At 39.0% G+C, this 18,919-nt stretch overlaps 2 protein-coding genes across 2 annotated transcripts; one reads left to right on the top strand and one right to left on the bottom strand.

Annotated features, from left to right (window-relative positions):
* Positions 1-841: 841 nt before the first annotated feature.
* On the bottom strand, positions 842-1,744 carry LOC128740307 (trypsin-4-like). The gene is made up of 3 exons (XM_053835845.1): positions 1,524-1,744; positions 1,061-1,466; positions 842-1,006 (listed from the first exon to the last, which is right to left on the bottom strand). Exons 1-3 carry the CDS (start codon positions 1,742-1,744, stop codon positions 842-844), a joined length of 792 nt encoding a protein of 263 aa, XP_053691820.1.
* A 13,439-nt stretch (positions 1,745-15,183) lies between these two features.
* Positions 15,184-16,745, top strand: LOC128740308 (uncharacterized). The gene is made up of 3 exons (XM_053835846.1): positions 15,184-15,839; positions 15,903-16,317; positions 16,386-16,745. The coding sequence occupies exons 1-3, from the start codon at positions 15,184-15,186 to the stop codon at positions 16,743-16,745; spliced, it is 1,431 nt and encodes a 476-aa protein (XP_053691821.1).
* Positions 16,746-18,919: the final 2,174 nt, after the last annotated feature.

Raw genomic sequence — 18,919 nt, forward strand, 5'->3', positions numbered from 1 at the left:
CTCTATTTGCTCTAATTTACTTATAAGTCAAATACACTAAAGGATTATAGCAATGGCCAGTTCGAGTGCCCTGAACCATCGTTTAAAACAAGCACCAGATTGCATTCCACACAACGGCTGCTGATGTGGTGTTTGTTAAAGTGGCACCGACAAAATTGAAGAAAAATATTAAACATCTCTTACGCTACATAATGGTTAGTGCCCTTACTAGCAGTTGGCAAAGGCTTCGCTATACACTTTACTCTGCCGCTATCTACAAGTCATAACATTGCTTCTGGCAGGTTGTCCTTCGGTGCTGGTTTATTTTCCAGACGAACGTGGCCGATAGTGTCTGGCAAGAATGGAACCAGCCGTCCAGCGTCGTTCAAAATCCCAAAAGGTGCCATATGGCTGTCATGAGTGTCATCTATTTGAATGTAAATTTCATGCCCCTTTCCTGCACCCTTCGCTAAACCCTTTGCGACTTCCTGCACTATACCAAAGCGTGCAAGAATCAAAATATTTACGAATTAATTTCGCCTGTAAGGTTGGCTTTACAACGACTTTAGTACTGCTTGTATTAGCTGTCAGTTGTGCCAGATTGTTCCAGTCGACTCGACAGAGATTGAACGTCAAGCCTTACAATAATAATGATACCGATGGCTCAATTACGAAAAACGAACACGCACCCATTTGCCGCTCGAGATAGACGATACATGACCAAACTACCAAATATGCACGTCTAGCGTAGTCGATTATGTGGACTACATCGCAACATGACGTAATAGCAATCGTATGCAAATGAGTGTGGAAAACATCTACTAGTAATACGCATATATTTCTACATATATTCTCAATCATCTCAACTACTCTGATGAACCACTTCATTCATAGTTTCAGTAATCCAATCAACTGCGCTACTGACTCTCCCGTAAACGCCGGGATATCCAGCTTGAGCACATCCTTTTCCCCAGGATACAACACCCACTAAAACCTCCTCACACACGAGCGGTCCACCCGAATCACCCTGAAACGAAAATAATCAAACTCTAATGATCTTTCCGCAAACCTCAAATCCCACCTGGCACGAATCTTTGCCTCCTTCTTCGAATCCTGCACAAATCATGCTCTTCGTTACACCGCCGTACTCTCTGTAGACAGCGTTGCACTTGTCCTGGTTGTATAATGGAACAGCCGCAGCTCGCAAATTAAGCGAAGATTCGTTCTTATTGTGCGTGTTGCCCCAGCCGGAAACAACACAAAGCATCCCATCCGCAAACGATGCGTCCGGTGCAGGAACGGCTATCGGTTGAATATTCTCATCCATCCTCAACGGTTCCGATAGTTCCAACAGCGAAAAATCATAATGGTTCCACTGATTGTGTCTTGGATGTAAATATATATCCCGAACAGTAACAACAGCACCACCATCCTGAACATGCGTTGATCCAACACGAATTTTCAGTGTTGTCGGATCGGTGATGCCCCTGATATAAAGGGATGCGTAATTGTATATCATAAACACCATCAAACAACTCACTCACCTCGTGCAATGAGCTGCGGTTAAGATCCATCGTTCGTTCAAAATAGAACCCCCACAAAAATGCCTACCACGCTGCAGCGACACCTGATACGGAAATTCAGTTATGTTTACCGGGATTCCGCCGACGATCCGTTGTCCCGACTGCCCCGGAACGGTTGGCAAAATTGTTGCAGACAACACCTGAGACAGTAAAAGCAAAACTAAAACCAGCTCGACAGTCATTTCGGACAATATTTGATGTTTCAAATAAACCGAACACTGCGAAGGGAAACATGTTTTATAGAACCGGGGCTCAGCGGGCAATAGCACACACTGACTGTTAGCAAGATAAGCCATGTGGGTCAATGTGAATGCGTTTGTAATGATTGCTTGAGAATTAGACTTGCACAAGTGCCAAAATTTACATGTTGCTTGTCGCAAATTGCTCTTTCAGAAGGTGCCATACCAAGTGAACGAGGACCTGATAGGTATATAAAAGCCAACGTTTTATTGCCCAAACATGGGTTTAAAAACCTAGCCGGTTTAGTAGGACTTGAAAAATATACCGACGTTTGTTTTCCTATTTCTTCTACATTTTTTTGTGATTAAAAAAACAAAAATACTTGATTCTCATTTAAATATTGTGCCATTTTCTATGTTGAACAAGTATCACAAATTTGGTTAGAATCAGTGCAACAGTATTTGAAAGAGGAAATCCACGTTGAAAATGATTTTTTTGAAGAAAACGCATTTAAATTTTTTAAATTGAAAAATGAACAAAATTTTTGTGTATTTGTAAACTTAAATAAAATGTAAATAAGTATATTTTTGAGAGTTGCCAGAGTATATCGTACCGTTAATAGGATTTTCGTTCCATTGTAAAACACTTTTGAAATTAGATTATATTGATCAAATGCAACATTACAGTGCGTCCTACATAAATAGGATAATGGAAAAGAAACCTTTTTAAGGAAAACCAAAGGTACACTGCATCATGTAAAATAAATCCCGTCGAACACAATTTCCAACGTAACGGAAGTTCGTTATCACTTCATCATGCTTATTAGATTGAAGTTACGAATTAGTATGCAAAATACATCTCACTCATTTTTATCACATTTTAATACCACCCTGTGTGTTCACTCGTTCACAGGCGCCGGATCACGGAATGGTTCCAAATCTTCCACACTGTCACTAGAAGTCCCCCGTTAACTCACCTCCATTCAAAGCCAATTGTCTCCTATAGGACCGAGGAATTGAGATTGATAGCATATCAGTGCCTACGTACAATCGCAACGTTCGCAACGGAAGGAAGCCCTCCAGAATGGGGAAAAACGTTTTCGGAAGCAGCGCTTCTGCTTGTTTTCCGTCACAAGTTTTACCGCCCGAAGCTCTATATCTATGTCGAACATCAAAATGGTGACATATGAGCCAAATGAGATGAGTTGCCATCTCCGCCGGGAGGAAAAGCGCTTGTTGAGCCTGTTCACCCACCAGGGACCGGCAGCAGCTTGAGCACTTTTTACCGCTCTATCTGGAAAGAGATTTATTATTAAATTTGCATAAAAATTGCTCTACGAGCTTTCTCCCGAACCAGCCACCCATGCAGAACGGAGTTAGGATAAAAACGAAAATCACGCATTCTCCTGCCTGTCTAGTGTGATTTTGTGTAATGATGTTTGAATTGTATGTAATGATGATTAGAAATTAGTGTCAAATAGAATTGGCTTTTTGTCTTTCGTCTGTGGAGATGGCATCTAAAATGTTCTAAGCCCTCCGGGCTCTAAAATGTTACATGTCATTTGCTTATCGGGATCGATAAACTGGTTGAGACTTTGACCATAATACAACCAGTTTAATTTATTCTTTCTGCTAACACCTACATTTTTACCTTTGTTATACTATATAACAAAGGTTTTAAATACAATACAATTTACAATACAATTACAAATACAATTCAATTTCAAATTATGCTAAATCTATTTGAAACGAAAAAATCAAATATTTATGTTACCTATTTAGAAAACAATCTTATGAATAATATGTAACGTCCATAACATTCGCCGTTTTGGTCATATTTCAAGCTTTCAAAACTCATTGCACTGTGGTCCAGAAAGCCAAATTAGATGGAAAAAATTGTTTACTCAGTAGTCGTTGATTTTAGACTATTTATGTGTTAGCAACAAAATCTTGATTTAAGATGCCGCTTTTTTTGACATGTGTGATTTTAGGGTGACCCTTAAATTAACCAAAATCCAGAAATTATCTTCAAAACTAAACAAGATAGAACAATATTCACTTTAGCAATTTTATAGCTTGAAGAATTTTGAGTAATATTGCAGAAGACGAAATCCCTCTATCTTGAACCGTTTCCATATTAGGGCGATTTTCCTGAGTCAAGTTACGGTGACCCTGCTATTTTGCGTTTTTTCTCCATAACTTTTTTGTTTTGCATTTCTCGCAGAACACTTCTTCAGATAACTTTTGAGGCTCAATAAGACGCAACTTTAGCTGAAAAAAGAAATTGGCTATCTACTTTACTTCTACACTTAGCGGTTTAGCTTAGCTTAGCTTAGACTAATTGCACGTATCAATCGTTGCGTTCAGTGATTTTACAAAACTGACCATATACTAAAGAAGACTATAAGTCGCAGCTCGCAGCCCAAATGCACGTATCTGTAAAGATCGCATAAGTTATAGTAGCAGTTTTAATGGAATTTTGCTCATTTTTTTTCTCGTTTGACCCAAAAGTTTTTGACAAAAATTGTGCACCATTCGTTATACTCAGTTATTCGCCATGTAATAACTGACTATCAACATGGATTTACTAGAAACCGATCAGCCGTTTCAAACTTGATAAGTTTTGTAACCAACATGTTAAAACGCATAGAGAAACGCCATATAGATTGTTCCAAGGCTTCCGACAACGTACCGCATTTATTAGATATTCAAAAGATGAATTACTTTGGCTTCCCAGTAAGAATTTGTCGCACGACGGTGGACAGACGTCGTCCTACAGAAGTGAATCTTTTGCATGCGTTGTTGCAACGTCAGACGAAAAATTCTTACTTCATTCCCGGAATAGATAACCAGTTGGCTGTTATCTTATTTAATTGGTCGCATTACTTTGGTAACCCTCAAAGGAACCAAAATCGTACTGTTTCGATATACATACCATCTGGAGTAGCGACATTCTTTTTGAATCGGAAATGGGTAAATGACAAAAGGTGGCCGAACCACACCGACATTCCCTGCATATCACCAACAATTGTTTAACTAACATGCTTCAATTCATCAACATAAGCAACCTTGAACTCCAAGTCACCGGCAAAAAATTTTCCTAGTAATTCTCTAAACTTTGTTCTAGCCAACTGCAACCGATGAACGACGGATTTCTTACATCAAATTTGCCAGCAAAGTTGATTAGGATACTTCAAACGAAGCATCATTCTTTGTACAGCATCCAAATCACCATATTCATACTTACTATTCCGAAAAATAAATTACCTTTCGTTCGGGCCAAATATTCACATAATCTGGTTGCTCCTTGGTAAGTATCATCATTGAGCCGCAGACTGAATAAATTTAACGCCTGTGTAATTTATTATTCATACAAAAATGTTGCTCCTGCAGTTGGCTCCCCGAAGGGACACGCTGCTGTCGCCGGCAGTTCCCACCCACTGACTGTCGCGTCACGCAGCACGTCTACGCGTGGGCGGAAGCAGCAACAAAAATTATATTTTTATTCGACGTAAATTTTATTAGCCACAATGACGGACAAAGCTTTAAAGTGGAAATACTTACAATTAAAAGCGTATTATTGCCACCTGTGCGCCGTGCCTCGACCTCGTTTGATTCGTTAACATTTATTTTTCTTCCACAATGACATTACCGGTTCCGGCCTCCCTCGGGTGATGTGTGCGGGTACGTCGGCTAGTTTTGCTGCGGCACGTAAATCAATTAATTTTTTGCTCTGCTCGTTGCCCTTTCTCAAGCGCCAAAAGTATGCAAAAACACCAACAACAGAATTCAGCAAGGGGTGAACACGAAAGTGAAAATTCAAAAAGTGAAAATTTTAAAACAATTATCTTCAATGAAACATTTTACACATGCTGTTCTTTTGACAAAGTGCATGCGTGTTTATGGCGTTAGAGATGCTCAAGTTTCATGCACAGTCTCCAGCAGACTAGACATCTTTATAGAAAATGCGTAACAATTTTTCCATCTAACCATGCATTTGAATTATATTGATTTATTAAACTAATTCAAATTTAAATATTTAGTGGTATTGTAAAGTTGTAAATTTTTACGTGAAGTGCTGTAAATTGTTAGACAATCTATATCGCAGACTCAAGCCGTGGACCTGTTGCTTTGTCGATCAACTGGTATTAAGGGGAAAGTGGTAAAAACGCTTCCTATACAAATAAATGGATATTCCTCTATCGTGCATCGCGAGATTAACGTTCCAACTACAAATACGAGTTGTTTATTTATACTTCAGTTAGTATTGTAGAATAAAAGTGCTAGGAACGATTTGGTAACAGCGTCTGAATTTTGGGTTTCTCGTTTGCGTGGGGTAATATATCCCAGCTGCGGTGTTTTGAGTATTTCTACCATTGGTATGTCAAACTCTATTTGGTAGAAAGTTTATTCTACAATACTGACTAAGAAGCAAACAATACTAACTGAAGTAAATAATGACAATTGACTTTAACTTAGAGCTGTTTACCTATGTTTATAGCCACGTCTGTAATGGGGTATTTTACGCCATCGCAAGTGGGGCATATTGGCCGCATTCCATTTGTTGGGAAAAATATTTAATATTAAAGTAAAGCGTTGGATATTTTCATTATTTGTCAAACTTTCTAGAACACGATAACGCAGGATAACAACTACAAAATAAGTTAATAGTAAAAAAATTGTTTTAAAAATGAATCCTATATAGAAAAATGGATTTCTGTCTGTCGGTATGTTTCTTATAGAATCGATACTGAACCAATCGGCGTGAAAATTTGCATGTAGGGGTTTTTGGGGCCAGGGTTCTTATGATGGTTAGAGACCCCTCCCAACACTAAGAGGGAGGGGGGGGGGGCTCCCATACAAATGAAATAAAAATTTCTGCATAACTCGAGAACTAATCAAGCAAATGGAACGAAATTTGGCATGTGAAGGTTTCTGGAGGCAAGAATTTTTTCTATGGTGAATTAAGACCTCTCCCTCTGTAGCCAAAAGGTTACCGAGTCTGCTTTGACAAGCGAATGGTCGTGGGTTCGAATCTTAGTAGAATCAGGCCATTCGATGTCAAATGGGTTTATTCTCTGGCCCCTCATCACCCTTCCTTCATGCTGAGTTCTACATTATCCCGAAGACGCTTCTTATGGTTAGTATACTGGTATGAGGACCTAATGAGGTAATGGTTTTGAACCTCAGGAGGACTCACCAGTGCTAACTATAACGAAGCGAAACAGGTTTGGTATAGTAGGACATGCATCGAAGCATGGGTAAAACCCTTAACACATAAGCACGCATAAAAAAATATAAGCTTATCGTTTACTCAATAGCGATAAAGCACAGAAATGCAGTGCAGAATACAGCATACACCCGGGCAACATTACAATAGATCAATAATGTTGTGGTCAAAGTGATAAGCCCACACAAAAAAAAGACCTCTCAACACCCCCCCCCCCCCCCCTGGGAGGGGGGGGGCTCCTATACAAATTAAATACAAATTTCCTCATAACTCAAGAACTAATCAATCAAATGGAACCATATTTGGGATGTGGGTGTTTTTGAAGGCAAGAATTTTTTCTATGATGAATTAGGACCCCTTAACTTTTTAGGAGGGGGGCTCATATCTCGAGAACTAATCAATCAAATGGAACCAAATTTGGCATGTGGGGGTTTTTGGTGTCTTGAATTTATTTTGTGATGATTATAGACCTCTCACCCCTGTGGTATGGGGATAAGGACTCTCATACAAATAAAGCAGAAATTTTCGCGTAACTCAAACACTAATCGAACTCGAGAAATTCGAGTCTCTTCCATAAAATATTAGTCAATAACAAGACCACAAAAACTATCTATAGTAACACTAGACCATTCAGGGCGAGACGGCCGCGAGTGTTGCCAGCGACCCGCCGTCGGAAGCGCCGGCCACTTGGAAGGGGGACAACTCCCGCAGAAATCACCACTGTTTGTTTTCCTAGGTCTGCTGACCTCTATTACTTTCCTTCAGTTGGGTCCGAACGAGCGCCAGCGAGAAAGGAGAGGATCACCCCTGCGAAATGGTACTTTCCACGAAAAAGTTTTCCGTGAAATGGCATATTCCGCTTAAGGTTTTTCGCGAAATGGTATTCGGCGAAATGTTGTACAATCACGGCGAATATTGCTATCCGCTTTCTGGCTAAGCAATGAGGAGAGTTGTTTCCTACTTTACTGTGAGGAAAAATTGTAAATTTGTTTATTAAACTACCCATCCCAGGTAACCAATAAGCATTAACATAACCCAGATAACACAAAATCGTAATAGAACGTTCACATTAAATCGTTTTCATGTCAATTTCACATTGGAATTGTATAATGATTAGAGTATGTCAAATCGAAGTGAACAATAAGTTGTCTTGCAGTCGTGCGTGTCTTCATATACAATTCATGACTGTGAATTATAAAGCAGTATAGACGATTGCAATATTTGATTATATCTTAATCATATATTCAGGAGTATTTAGTTGCGTGTTATAAAAACTACGCAAAATAGAATTACAAATAATTGTCAAAATTTTCGCACGTATATCACCTCCACTTTGGTACATAAATGTTCTTATATGGCGTGAAATATAACTTTTTCGTTCAGATATGATTTCGTATATCTCAGTTGCAATCGAGATATATAAACCAAATGGTTTACTGGGAAGCAGCAAATCAGCATATCTGGCATTTTATACTGCACGTTGTTGTATATTAGCTTTTTGACTGCACAGGTGTTGTGAATTGGCATCCAAAATTCTATTCAAATTCTTCGTGACGGTAATTAGCTGCAAATTAACATTATCGGCACTATAAGAAGGTTATCAGTAAAGTAGCTGTATATTTTGCCAAAATAGCATTTAAGGCGACTTAAATGTTTATTGGCATGCATTTGAATAGCATTGGTGATGTTACCTGGGATGCTTTCATAGTTACGTAACTGCCAAAATGAATCATCTAAGGTTGAACTCCTCAAAAACTCAAGATTGTGACAAAGATCATCCGAGATTCATGATTTATGTACAACACAGTTTAATTTTTGGCAATACGAAGTTTGTCGGGTCAGCTAGTATATATATAAAATAGAGTTCTCCTCTCTTCATTGAAGAGATGGACGATTTTTAACTTCCAGCAAATTTCTTGCCATGATCTAGGAGTAGTTGATGGGTAGAGCAACAAACATTGATTCAAATCGATCATATTCTCATCGATGACTAGTTTTCTTCAAATAGCATTCCCAGTAGCACTAGTACTAGGTGCGCTCAAAACTATCGTCGGTATATACTCAGCGACAAAGTCACCCTCCTCGGCTAAACATTTGGCAATTAGGCAATCCGTAAGTCGGGGACTACATGCGCCTACTAAATTAAGCTTTACCTTCCTCTGTAGACCTAGGTGCTTCGACCTTCGAAGACGGATGGTGCAGGATACGCTTGGCCGTCAAAGAAACCACAACCGCGGTGCTAGGTGAAGAAACATCGAGTGCACGAATTAATAGGTTTGACGGGGAATGCCAACAAACGAAGGAGAATAAAAAAAGAGCTTAAAAAATCTATCTAAGTATTGGCACGAGGGAATTTGGCCAAGTATCGACGAGCGCGGAATGAGTTGACTACGATACTGAGGAGGAAAAAGCGCCAGAAGGAGGATAGAGATCGTGAAGCGTGAGAACAACCATTTTGAGGTAATGTGACGCGCAACTTCTATGAGAAGGTGAACAAAACTCGTAAAGGATACACATCGAAGCTGGATAAGGAACGAAGAGGAAAGCCTGGTCACAGACGTGCGCGAGATGGTCGACAGGTGGCAGCAGTCTTCGATGAGCTTCTCATTGGCGATATAACAAAAAGAGACGGAACGAAACTTAACCTAGCAGTGCTTACAAGCGATAACAGCGTGCCGGCTCCCGATCTCGAAGAGATCCGTCGAGAGCGACTCCCGGAAGAACGCTACAAAAACGGCAAAGAACCACTAGCTACGGCGCTTCACTGTATAATTTTAAGGATTTGGGAAGAGAAGTAACCGGAGGAATGGATGGAAGGCGTGGTTTGTCTCATCTATAAAACGGGCGTTCCGTCCGATTGCTGTTATTTCCGCGGCTTTACCCTGGTCAACGCTACCTCAAGGTGCTCTTCCAATTTGTAGGGCAATGTTTGACGGGTTTTATGAGGTCCAATGCTTCTATGGATCCAATTTTCACTCTGCGACAAATCCTCCAGATGTATCGGGAGTACAATGTGCCCACGCATCATATTTTTCTGGATTTCAGAGCAGCATACGATACGGTTGGGCGAGAACAGCTATAGCAGATAATGCACGAGAACGGTTTCCCGGTCAAACTGAACCGGCTCATCAAATGTCTAAAATTATGAATGATTATTTTTTAAATAAATGCCGAACTACCAAAAGAGATTGCTCACAATGCCTATTGGGATTGGAACTAAGGATAAATTTATTCTTTGCTCACATCTAGAACATCTCAGTCACTCAAACGTCGGAAATATTTTTCTGCGATAAATTTTAACAACCTAAAGGCAACAAGTGCTTATATTAGTATAAATCGGTTGAATTCCTAAAAGCTTGTGTAAACACATCCCTAGCACTCATGCACATAGCTGCTGTTCAGCTTGTACGATAAGTTGGGCCAGTTTTCCATCCTGTTGAATTTCGGGCAATTAAATTTTATACACGGCCTCACTCTTTGCTCCCACTCAGCCCCTGGCTAGAATCGGAGCACCACCGAGGACTGACTAGTGGGCCGACTAGATGGTTCACTGTACGATTCAACTAACCGAACAGCGCGAGTAACGGGGGGGGGAAATGCTTCTGCCGCCAGTCAGTTCCCCCGCCTTCCGTGCTGACCGGGCATCGCATAGCGTTGCGGTGTTGCTCTATTTCTGGTTTGCGGCCATAGTTTGGGTGGGTGTTGTAATCATCGCTTGCCATGTGTGGTGTGCCTGAAACAGACTGCAAACATTAATACGAGCTTTACACCCACCCCTCGCTGACACCCGGTGAGATCTTGCACAACAAATGAGCATCAGATTTTATAAATTGCATGCTTTGAAAGGCTAACGCTAGTCTTTAGATTTCACGATAGAGTAAATAAGAAATGATACTTTAATTGACTTCAGCAACTTCAACTGTTAGTGTTTGGTTTCTTGTATAAAAAGAACTGTTCATTCACAAATCCACGAACTATTCCCATGAATTAGTTACGAAAATTTTGAAACCTTTTGGCCCGAAATTTAGATGGAAAAATACCCTCAAGTGCTAATCATAAGTAAATACACCAGTAAGTACAATAGTATTGTTATTGGTAATTAGTTGGAAGTATTCTAAATACTGATAACTCTTCTCGTAGTTGAAATCAACATTTACTTGAACTCAAACTGAAAACAATCTTAAAATCATCTCAATTTGAGCAATCCTTTTCAAATATTTTCCTTGCGATTTCCCACCATCTATTATAGTCAGCGCGCGCTATTCGGCGTTCATTTTTAAGCTCTCCACTTTGGCAAGTTGGTTAAAATGCCGAACTCAAATCGCGCCGGAAAATTGTATCGATAAAGACAAATAAAATGCTTGAATGGAACATAATGTACTCCAACAGCGGGGAGAATATTTTCGATGGTGTAGAAAATCCGACAGAGCGTCACAAGCGACGGGCTCGGGGGAATGTGAATGTTTAATGAATCGTGAAAATTTCCGAGCAAAAATACGAGCTTATATTTTTTACCGTCGAACTCCATTTGAGTAAGTTATTGTTTCTTCTGGAACGCTACGCAGTACCGTTGACAGTGGTGAAAGCTTGGCTGAGAAATAAATGGAGGATCGAATGTCTTTTGTGTGCCGAGGAAATTCTTTTCCCGGCAATAAGCCGCAGGAATTGTGACAACGAGAATAATGTTTTCAAATGATTCTGTCGAAAGTTTGTTAAGAATCAGCAACCAATTATCACTTCCGTAGTTGCAGAAGAAACAAAAAATGTGGGCCTAGCTAGAAACAATATAAGAAAACTATTTATTAAAACAGATTTTCATATGATTACTTAAGATACGTTTATATTGGCAACATGTAGCATGCGACTTGCTCCCGACTTATGGTACCCTGGCAAGGCCAAACAGAATGCTGCGTTAACGCATATGTCAGCGTTAATTTGACAGACCCATAGGAAAATTGTCAGAATAACGCTGACCGACGCGTTGATGCAACATTCTGTTTGGCCCTTAACGGGAAATTATCAGTCATTAACTTTTCATCGGAGAGCCCAATTTCGGAAGCAGTTTTTAGGTCCTAAAGCGGGGTTCTGTTTATAGAAATGTTTTCACTGCTCTCTTCTTCAAGACAGCGAATATATTTTCATGAATGCCCAGAGATCTGTTGTACTTACCTCAGCGAAATGCAACGTACGGGCAACATGACCCTATCCGCTTCATGTCGACAAGCTTTAATGCTGTAGCTGATTTGTTTGATTTTAATATTACCGCAACAACGTTTAAACAACGGCTTCGAAGATGAATATGTTTTTTTGTGTATATCTATACTGCTTGTTTTGTGCTGGTTATTAATCATTAAGACTACTATTGTCAGATGATGTATTTTATAACAAATAAACAAATAAACAAATGAACTAAATTTTTGTTTCAAACCAAAAAACTGCTTTTGAAATTTGCAGAAACGATGACAACTAATTTCACCTTAAGAGTCGTGTTAATAATGGACGAAAAAAGAGAACTTGTGATAAGTTTGTTTTTGAAAAATTTTCAGCCATGTGATATTTTAAAGAAGTTGAAACTACTCGGAATCGGAATAAACAAAACAAACAAAAGATTCATCATTCGTACCAGGGATACAAGGAAACCGGCTCTAGAAAAATTCTCCCCAAACCTGGCCGTAAGGGCATGCTGAGGACACCAGTGTGATATCCTGTGGTTCATCTAAAACGAACTGATTCACTCATCCCATTTACGCGGGAAGCTGTCAAGCGACTCCTCACACTCTCTCTGTGGCAGTTTACGCTACCGGCAACTACCCAAATAATGTGTCATTAACACACATTACACGTTCAAGGCAAATCCCACAGAACAGAAGTGGAAGTAGATATCCAAACACGTACATGCTACTTTCTACAGATACTGGCGAACCTGGCGGTAGCGAGTCATTTTTTCCCACGAAAACACACGAACGCATACCAATGCACACGAAAGCATGTGAAAGCTGCCATGCCATTGGCAGCGAGCGTTCTGCTTATATTGCTGTTATTTGCTTCTATGCGAAAACCTTCCCAAAGAAACATAAAAACAATAAAGACTCTGTTACCAGTTTTGATTACCGAATCGTTCGGACTTCTACTTCTGTTCTGTGCAAATCCGCTAATATTCTATAAATACCAGGATGCCACATCCTCCCCCTGCATAAAATGAACAATTCAATATATGATATTATTCCAGGTCTTTTTAGATTATCTTTTATACATAGACTATTGAGAAATCGCTAACCTTTGTAATGTGACGACCTAAAATAGAAAATACAACTTGTCATAAAATCTTTCGTATGGCATGCCCTACTAACTCTACTAACATAGTAGTTACAAAGTTGTGGCAACCGATTTATGACTAATTCTGGTTATAAAAATGTTTATGCAACTAAAAGTACTCAGGCCTTGTGCTTTTCCCGACTCAACCCTACCAAATGTTTGCTATGGGCTTTTCCCAACTCAGTCATAATACACGTTGACCATGGCGCTCTCACCAGCTGAACTTTAACACGAATTGGTCACGAACTTTTCCCGGCTCAGTCTTAATATACGTTGACCATAGCCCTCTCGCCGGCTCAATCTTAATATACGTTTGCCATGGCCCTGACTCCTCACACTTTCTCTCTCTGTGACAGTTACACGTAAGTGAGCGAATTCGGCGGAAACCAGATCACCCAGACGAACCAAAAAGATTCGCACAGAATCAATGAAATTCCTCGCCTTGGAATCGTGTTGTGGAATCCTGCATAAGATTCGTGCGAGCCTTGCTTATAGAACCAGAATTCTAATAGGAGAATCCACCAGGCGAATTCCCAGAATTCCTTTACCTCGGTAAAGGAATCCCCTTCACTATGAAATAGGAATCCTCGAAATTCTGAAAGCAGAAATCCAGTGTGTATTAGTAAGGGCAGTCTAGATGTGAGCTGGCCAAGGAACCGGCAATTTGGGGGTCAACAATGAAGAATATTTTGAAAGATGATCTTCGGTTGATTCCATACAAAAAACAACGGGCGCAAGGTTTGACTGAAAAGCAAAAGTAAAATAATTCAGGGTTTTGTTGACTTTTCTCGGTGATCACTAATCAATGATCAATCAAACCGACCGAGGTTCCATTTATAATTACATGATGATTCAAACAACGAAATGGAACGCAGAAGGTTGCAAGAGTCGAAAGATGTCGGCAGCGGCACGGTGATTGCGAAATTCTGTTTTCGGAACGAAAAATGTTCCTTCTACAGGATTACCACAACCAACAAAATGTTCGGATATATGCAACATATATCTTTCTGAAGTTCCTTGGGACATCATTCCAAAGGTTCCAGCATGTTTCCACGGTAAGGGTATGGGGATGTTTCTCCAAAAATTTGAAAGTGCTATTGCTGTTCAATGAACATTGTGTTGAAATCAACGATAATGTTTTGAAGAACCATTTGCTTCCCATCGTCAATAAACACTATCAAGAATGAACCTAACTGCTACCATCAAGATTCTGCACCGTATGAATAAAAGAATTTGCTTTATTTGTTCTATAAAATTTACACGAGAAAAGTAAACTGTTTCATTCATACGGGCTAACGTTTTAAAGAACCATTTGCTTCCCATGGTCAAAACACTACAAAAATGCTGCTTCCAATAAGATTCTGCACCGTCTCACTTGGCGAAAGCTACACTGGCTTAGTGTAAGGATATTTTCCCGCAATTTATTTCTTCGAAAGAGTTGCCTGTTGCTTTGCCTGATTTGAATTCTCTCTACTTCTATACATGGGGTTACGTGCTAGGAAAACTTGGGAGCATCAAAGAATTGACTGTTGATACGACGTTTAGAGAAGAATTGGGATTAAATGCTTCAAGTTATCGCGAAATTAAAATTTATGCAAACGTCTTATTTTTGTGACCATTCACATTACGGACAGTTACTACTATACTCACCCTGTAATGTCAATCAATCAAGAGAACAAGAAATATTTTTAAAATCCTTTTCGAATATATTCAGAAATTCGATTAAGCTTTCTCCTACAATTTATTGTAATATAATGCAAATATTTTTCTTTCTATAACATTTTACTGCTAGTTCATCCATGGTACTGATATGATCGAATATAAAAACAGCATCATAGAACAAAGCAAGCTATTCTACGACAGACAAAACAATTACTCTAATCAACGATAAAACAGAATGTCCGCAAAATTCACCAAACCCTCCAAATTATGCAAGCGAACCTACTTCCTGCGGACAATGGACTCGGTTCCAACTCAATCGCAGATGCGTCAAGAGCTAGAGCACAATCTTGCTGATGTAATTTTGAAGCTAATGAGTCCAGCTTGTCAGCAGTGGATGGGAGTTGACAGAAAATTGAAAGGACCGACCATTTATTGCGTTGACGCTGATGAACTGAAAGGCACCATCCACGAACACATACTGCGCCTGGGTAAGGAGGCAGAAGATAAACTTGCGATAAAACGGAAGCGTGTGGTTAAGAGAAATAAACATAATGAAGAAGTGGACTTCATAAAGTTCGAGTGTCGTCAAAAAATTGAAATTGCTAGGGAGGAAGAGCAGAGAAAAATGCAGGAGGAGCTCAAACATGCAGTGGCAGAGTTGGAAAATAAATACGATAAAATGAAAGCCGAATTAGGTGAAGATTATTTGAGAGCAAGAAAACATATGGCAGAGTTTATTTGTAAAAATTTAAGGAAGCAAGCATCGAATCTAATTAGAATGATTGCACAGCAGTACAGAATACATTTAGAAAAAGAGATATGTAGAAGAGTGAACGCAGAAGTACAACGAATGGCAGAACAAGTCAATGAAGTTGTAAGAGCGGCGGTCGAGTAAGTTCAACTGGGTTTAGCTATGTCCATTTTTTATTCTCTTTTGTATTACTTAATATTCAGGCATCAAAAAGAGGTAGACACGAAAGCTATGCAGAAAATGTCCCTCCGATATGAAGAGTTAATTCGAAATCTAGAACACTGCGAAGCTTACCGCACTTTAACCGAACTTTCCCAGCGGATATGCTCTCGGTGGACCACACTCTGCGGTTGCATCGAAAATCAGGAAACGTCCTGTCAAACGTCATTTATAAATCAGGAATATGTTTCGCATAAATCAGAAGCAAACTCTCCAGATATAGCATCTGAGGCTAATTTTGTCGGCTCTTGCGGCTACATGGAGGAAGATGATATATTTGTTGTGGAACCATGCTTTATGACGCCTGGTCCAAGTCCAATTTACAGCGCTTCTGAGAGTTCAATAGAGAGTTTACCTGCCACTTCCTCATCAGAAACTATTTTTGACCAATATAATCAGGTAACTACTGTTAATAATACAGCAATCAATTCTGCCTACAAATTCATCGTCCTCTAATTGTTTTACAGTTTCATTGTAAAATACGAGAGCAATTATCTCTTCTTCCAATGATAAGCTGGGCGCCGTATGATCAGATTGAACAAACAAGTTACCAACCTATCGAAACCCCAGTAATCGATTCAAACTTTACACGAGACGTTGTGAACGGCATTCTGGCAAAAGAAAATCTTTCTGAGGAGGAAATTCAAATTGCTAAGGTGGACTACGAATGTGCAGCAATAGCGGAAAACTACAAGTCATCAACGACTGCAACTGAATCTGCAATATCGGATCTCTTCAACCTGAATAAATCAAATGCTACGATCGATTTGTTGATCAATGGTATTACATTGAAATACGTAAGGGCACAAGGGAGAGATTATGAATAAACTTGAATAAAGCTATAAATAATCTAAGGGACCATGCTTATTATATTATATCTTGCTTATTTGATAAGCGTCTTGTATCAAGGAGCACTGTTCGATCGCAATTTGCGAAAGCCATGGTAAACACGAGTTGCGCTGATAATACACCTCTGATCCTCATGGCTGTAGTGATTGTCCGCCGTCACTAAGTGAGTCATAGTTACAGTGACCAAATTTTTTCAGGACGAATGCGGGACGGAGGAGTGAACGGGACCAGTGCACTATGGGCCAGAAATTAAAATTTCCGGACAAAAATATTTACGGTTAAACAGCATGTCTCAGCTCAATGTGGTCTTCGGCAACTTTTTGAATAAAAAATTGATGCATATCTTGAAGGGGTCGTCCAATATTTAAGCGTTACTTAAACAACAATTTAAGTAATAACTTTTTGAGTAAACTTTTTTTCACCCTTTTGGTTTTAAAATATTAAAGATAAATCAATTTTAAGTAATCGTTGCGAAAATATGAAACTTCTACCTTTAACCCATTTTCAGTAATAGACCTTTGTTTATAAACGACCCCTCAAATCACATTTCTTCTTGTAACATGTTTATTTCAACAGACAGCTCAATGTGAAGTTCTAGAAAATATTTTGCACATAAAAGAGGAATATTTTTGCTGAAGACTGTTTTGCTTTATATGCATTAATTAATAAGATATAACTGATTTTAGGTTAAAAACCGTCTGATGAAAAATCCAAATATCTTAGCCATCTGCAAGTATCTGCAACTAGTTTGCATACCAATTTGTAGGGAATTATTAAATCTATCTGTCCAAATCTGTATTTCAGAGAATACCTGGGAATACCATGGCTGGGAATACCTTGGAATATCGCGGATTTTTTTTCATGCATTTTATAACTTAATAAATATGCGTCCTAGCGTCAAACAGTCTTCACAGAAATATGTATTTCAACATACTAAATAACTTTGTAGAACATTTGAAAGCAATAAAATAATCGTGTGCAAAGTTATTGAGTGTAATTGATTTTTAAGTGCTCTTTTTTAACACATCATTATAATTCGTAACCGGTAAGAGATAGATAGTTACTTTATTCAGCAAAGTTGCTCATTTTAGTATTTTCTGCAACTTTTGGAGAAGAAAACTAATTATTTAAGAAAACAAAAGTTTGTATCACCCTAATAGGTGAATTCATGATCACCCTAATAGTGTAGGAAGATGCGCTATATTTTAGTATTTTACTTCTCCGAAGACACCACCCTTGAAAAAATTCACATTTTTCATCAAACGGCTTTTAGCCTAAAAACAGTTATATCTTATTAATCAATGCAGAAAAAGCAAAACAGTCTTCAGCAAAAATATTCCTCTTTTATGTGCAAAATGTTGTCTAGAACATCACATTGAACTGTCTGTGGAAATAAACATGTTACAAGAAGAAATGTGATTTGAGGGGTCGTTTATAAACAAAGGTTTATTGCTGAAAATGGGTAAAAGGTAGAAGTTTGATATCTTCAGAAAAAATACTTGAAATTGGTTTATCTTTAATATTTTGAAACCAAAAAGGTAAAAAAAAATTTACTCAAAAAGTTATTACTTAAATTATTGTTAAAGTAACACGTAAATATTGGAAGACCCCTTCAAAAGATGCATCATTTTTTCATTCAAAAAGTTGCCGAAGACCACATTGAGCTGAGACACGCCGTTTAACCGCAAATATATTTGTCCCGAAATTTCAATTTCTGGTCCATAGTGCAGTGCGGTACGGCAATTCACGCCAGACTGAAAACGCGAAGTCTATGAGGTTGGGGTTAAAAATAAATGCGTTAAAGATCAAATACATGAAACGAAGAGGCACAAAGGATACCAACACGCACCTTCCCCGGACGGTAACCCTTTACGGCGGCGTTCTAATTCGTGGGAGATGGATTCGTCAACAACGATAACGCTAGTAAAAAAATCCTGCAACGCATTCAAATGGGTAATCGAGACTACTTTGTCCTTCGCAAAACTCTATGATCAAGGAGCATTTCCGTATAAAATTGACGATTTACAAAACCCCCATTAGTAGTTCTTCATGCAGTTGAAGCTGTAGAGCGCTGCTCATGAAACATTGTAGTGCTCGAGCGGTATTTGATGGAGTACTGCAATTGAAAGCGGATAGTGTAGGAGGCATACAT

The sequence above is a fragment of the Sabethes cyaneus genome, chromosome 3 (assembly GCF_943734655.1).
Source record: "Sabethes cyaneus chromosome 3, idSabCyanKW18_F2, whole genome shotgun sequence".
NCBI lineage: Eukaryota > Metazoa > Arthropoda > Insecta > Diptera > Culicidae > Sabethes > Sabethes cyaneus.

What these genes read in the sequence shown, in the direction of transcription:
- LOC128740307 (XM_053835845.1), bottom strand. Translation starts at nt 1,744, where the DNA reads ATGACTGTCGAGCTGGTTTTAGTTTTGCTTTTACTGTCTCAGGTGTTG. An exon ending in ACCGCAGCTCATTGCACGAG is followed by an intron (nt 1,467 to 1,523) that starts GTGAGTGAGTTG and finishes CCTTTATATCAG; the next exon opens with GGGCATCACCGATCCGACAA. An exon ending in GAGGCAAAGATTCGTGCCAG is followed by an intron (nt 1,007 to 1,060) that starts GTGGGATTTGAG and finishes TTTTCGTTTCAG; the next exon opens with GGTGATTCGGGTGGACCGCT.
- LOC128740308 (XM_053835846.1), top strand. Translation starts at nt 15,184, where the DNA reads ATGTCCGCAAAATTCACCAAACCCTCCAAATTATGCAAGCGAACCTAC. An exon ending in GTTGTAAGAGCGGCGGTCGA is followed by an intron (nt 15,840 to 15,902) that starts GTAAGTTCAACT and finishes CTTAATATTCAG; the next exon opens with GCATCAAAAAGAGGTAGACA. An exon ending in TTTTTGACCAATATAATCAG is followed by an intron (nt 16,318 to 16,385) that starts GTAACTACTGTT and finishes ATTGTTTTACAG; the next exon opens with TTTCATTGTAAAATACGAGA.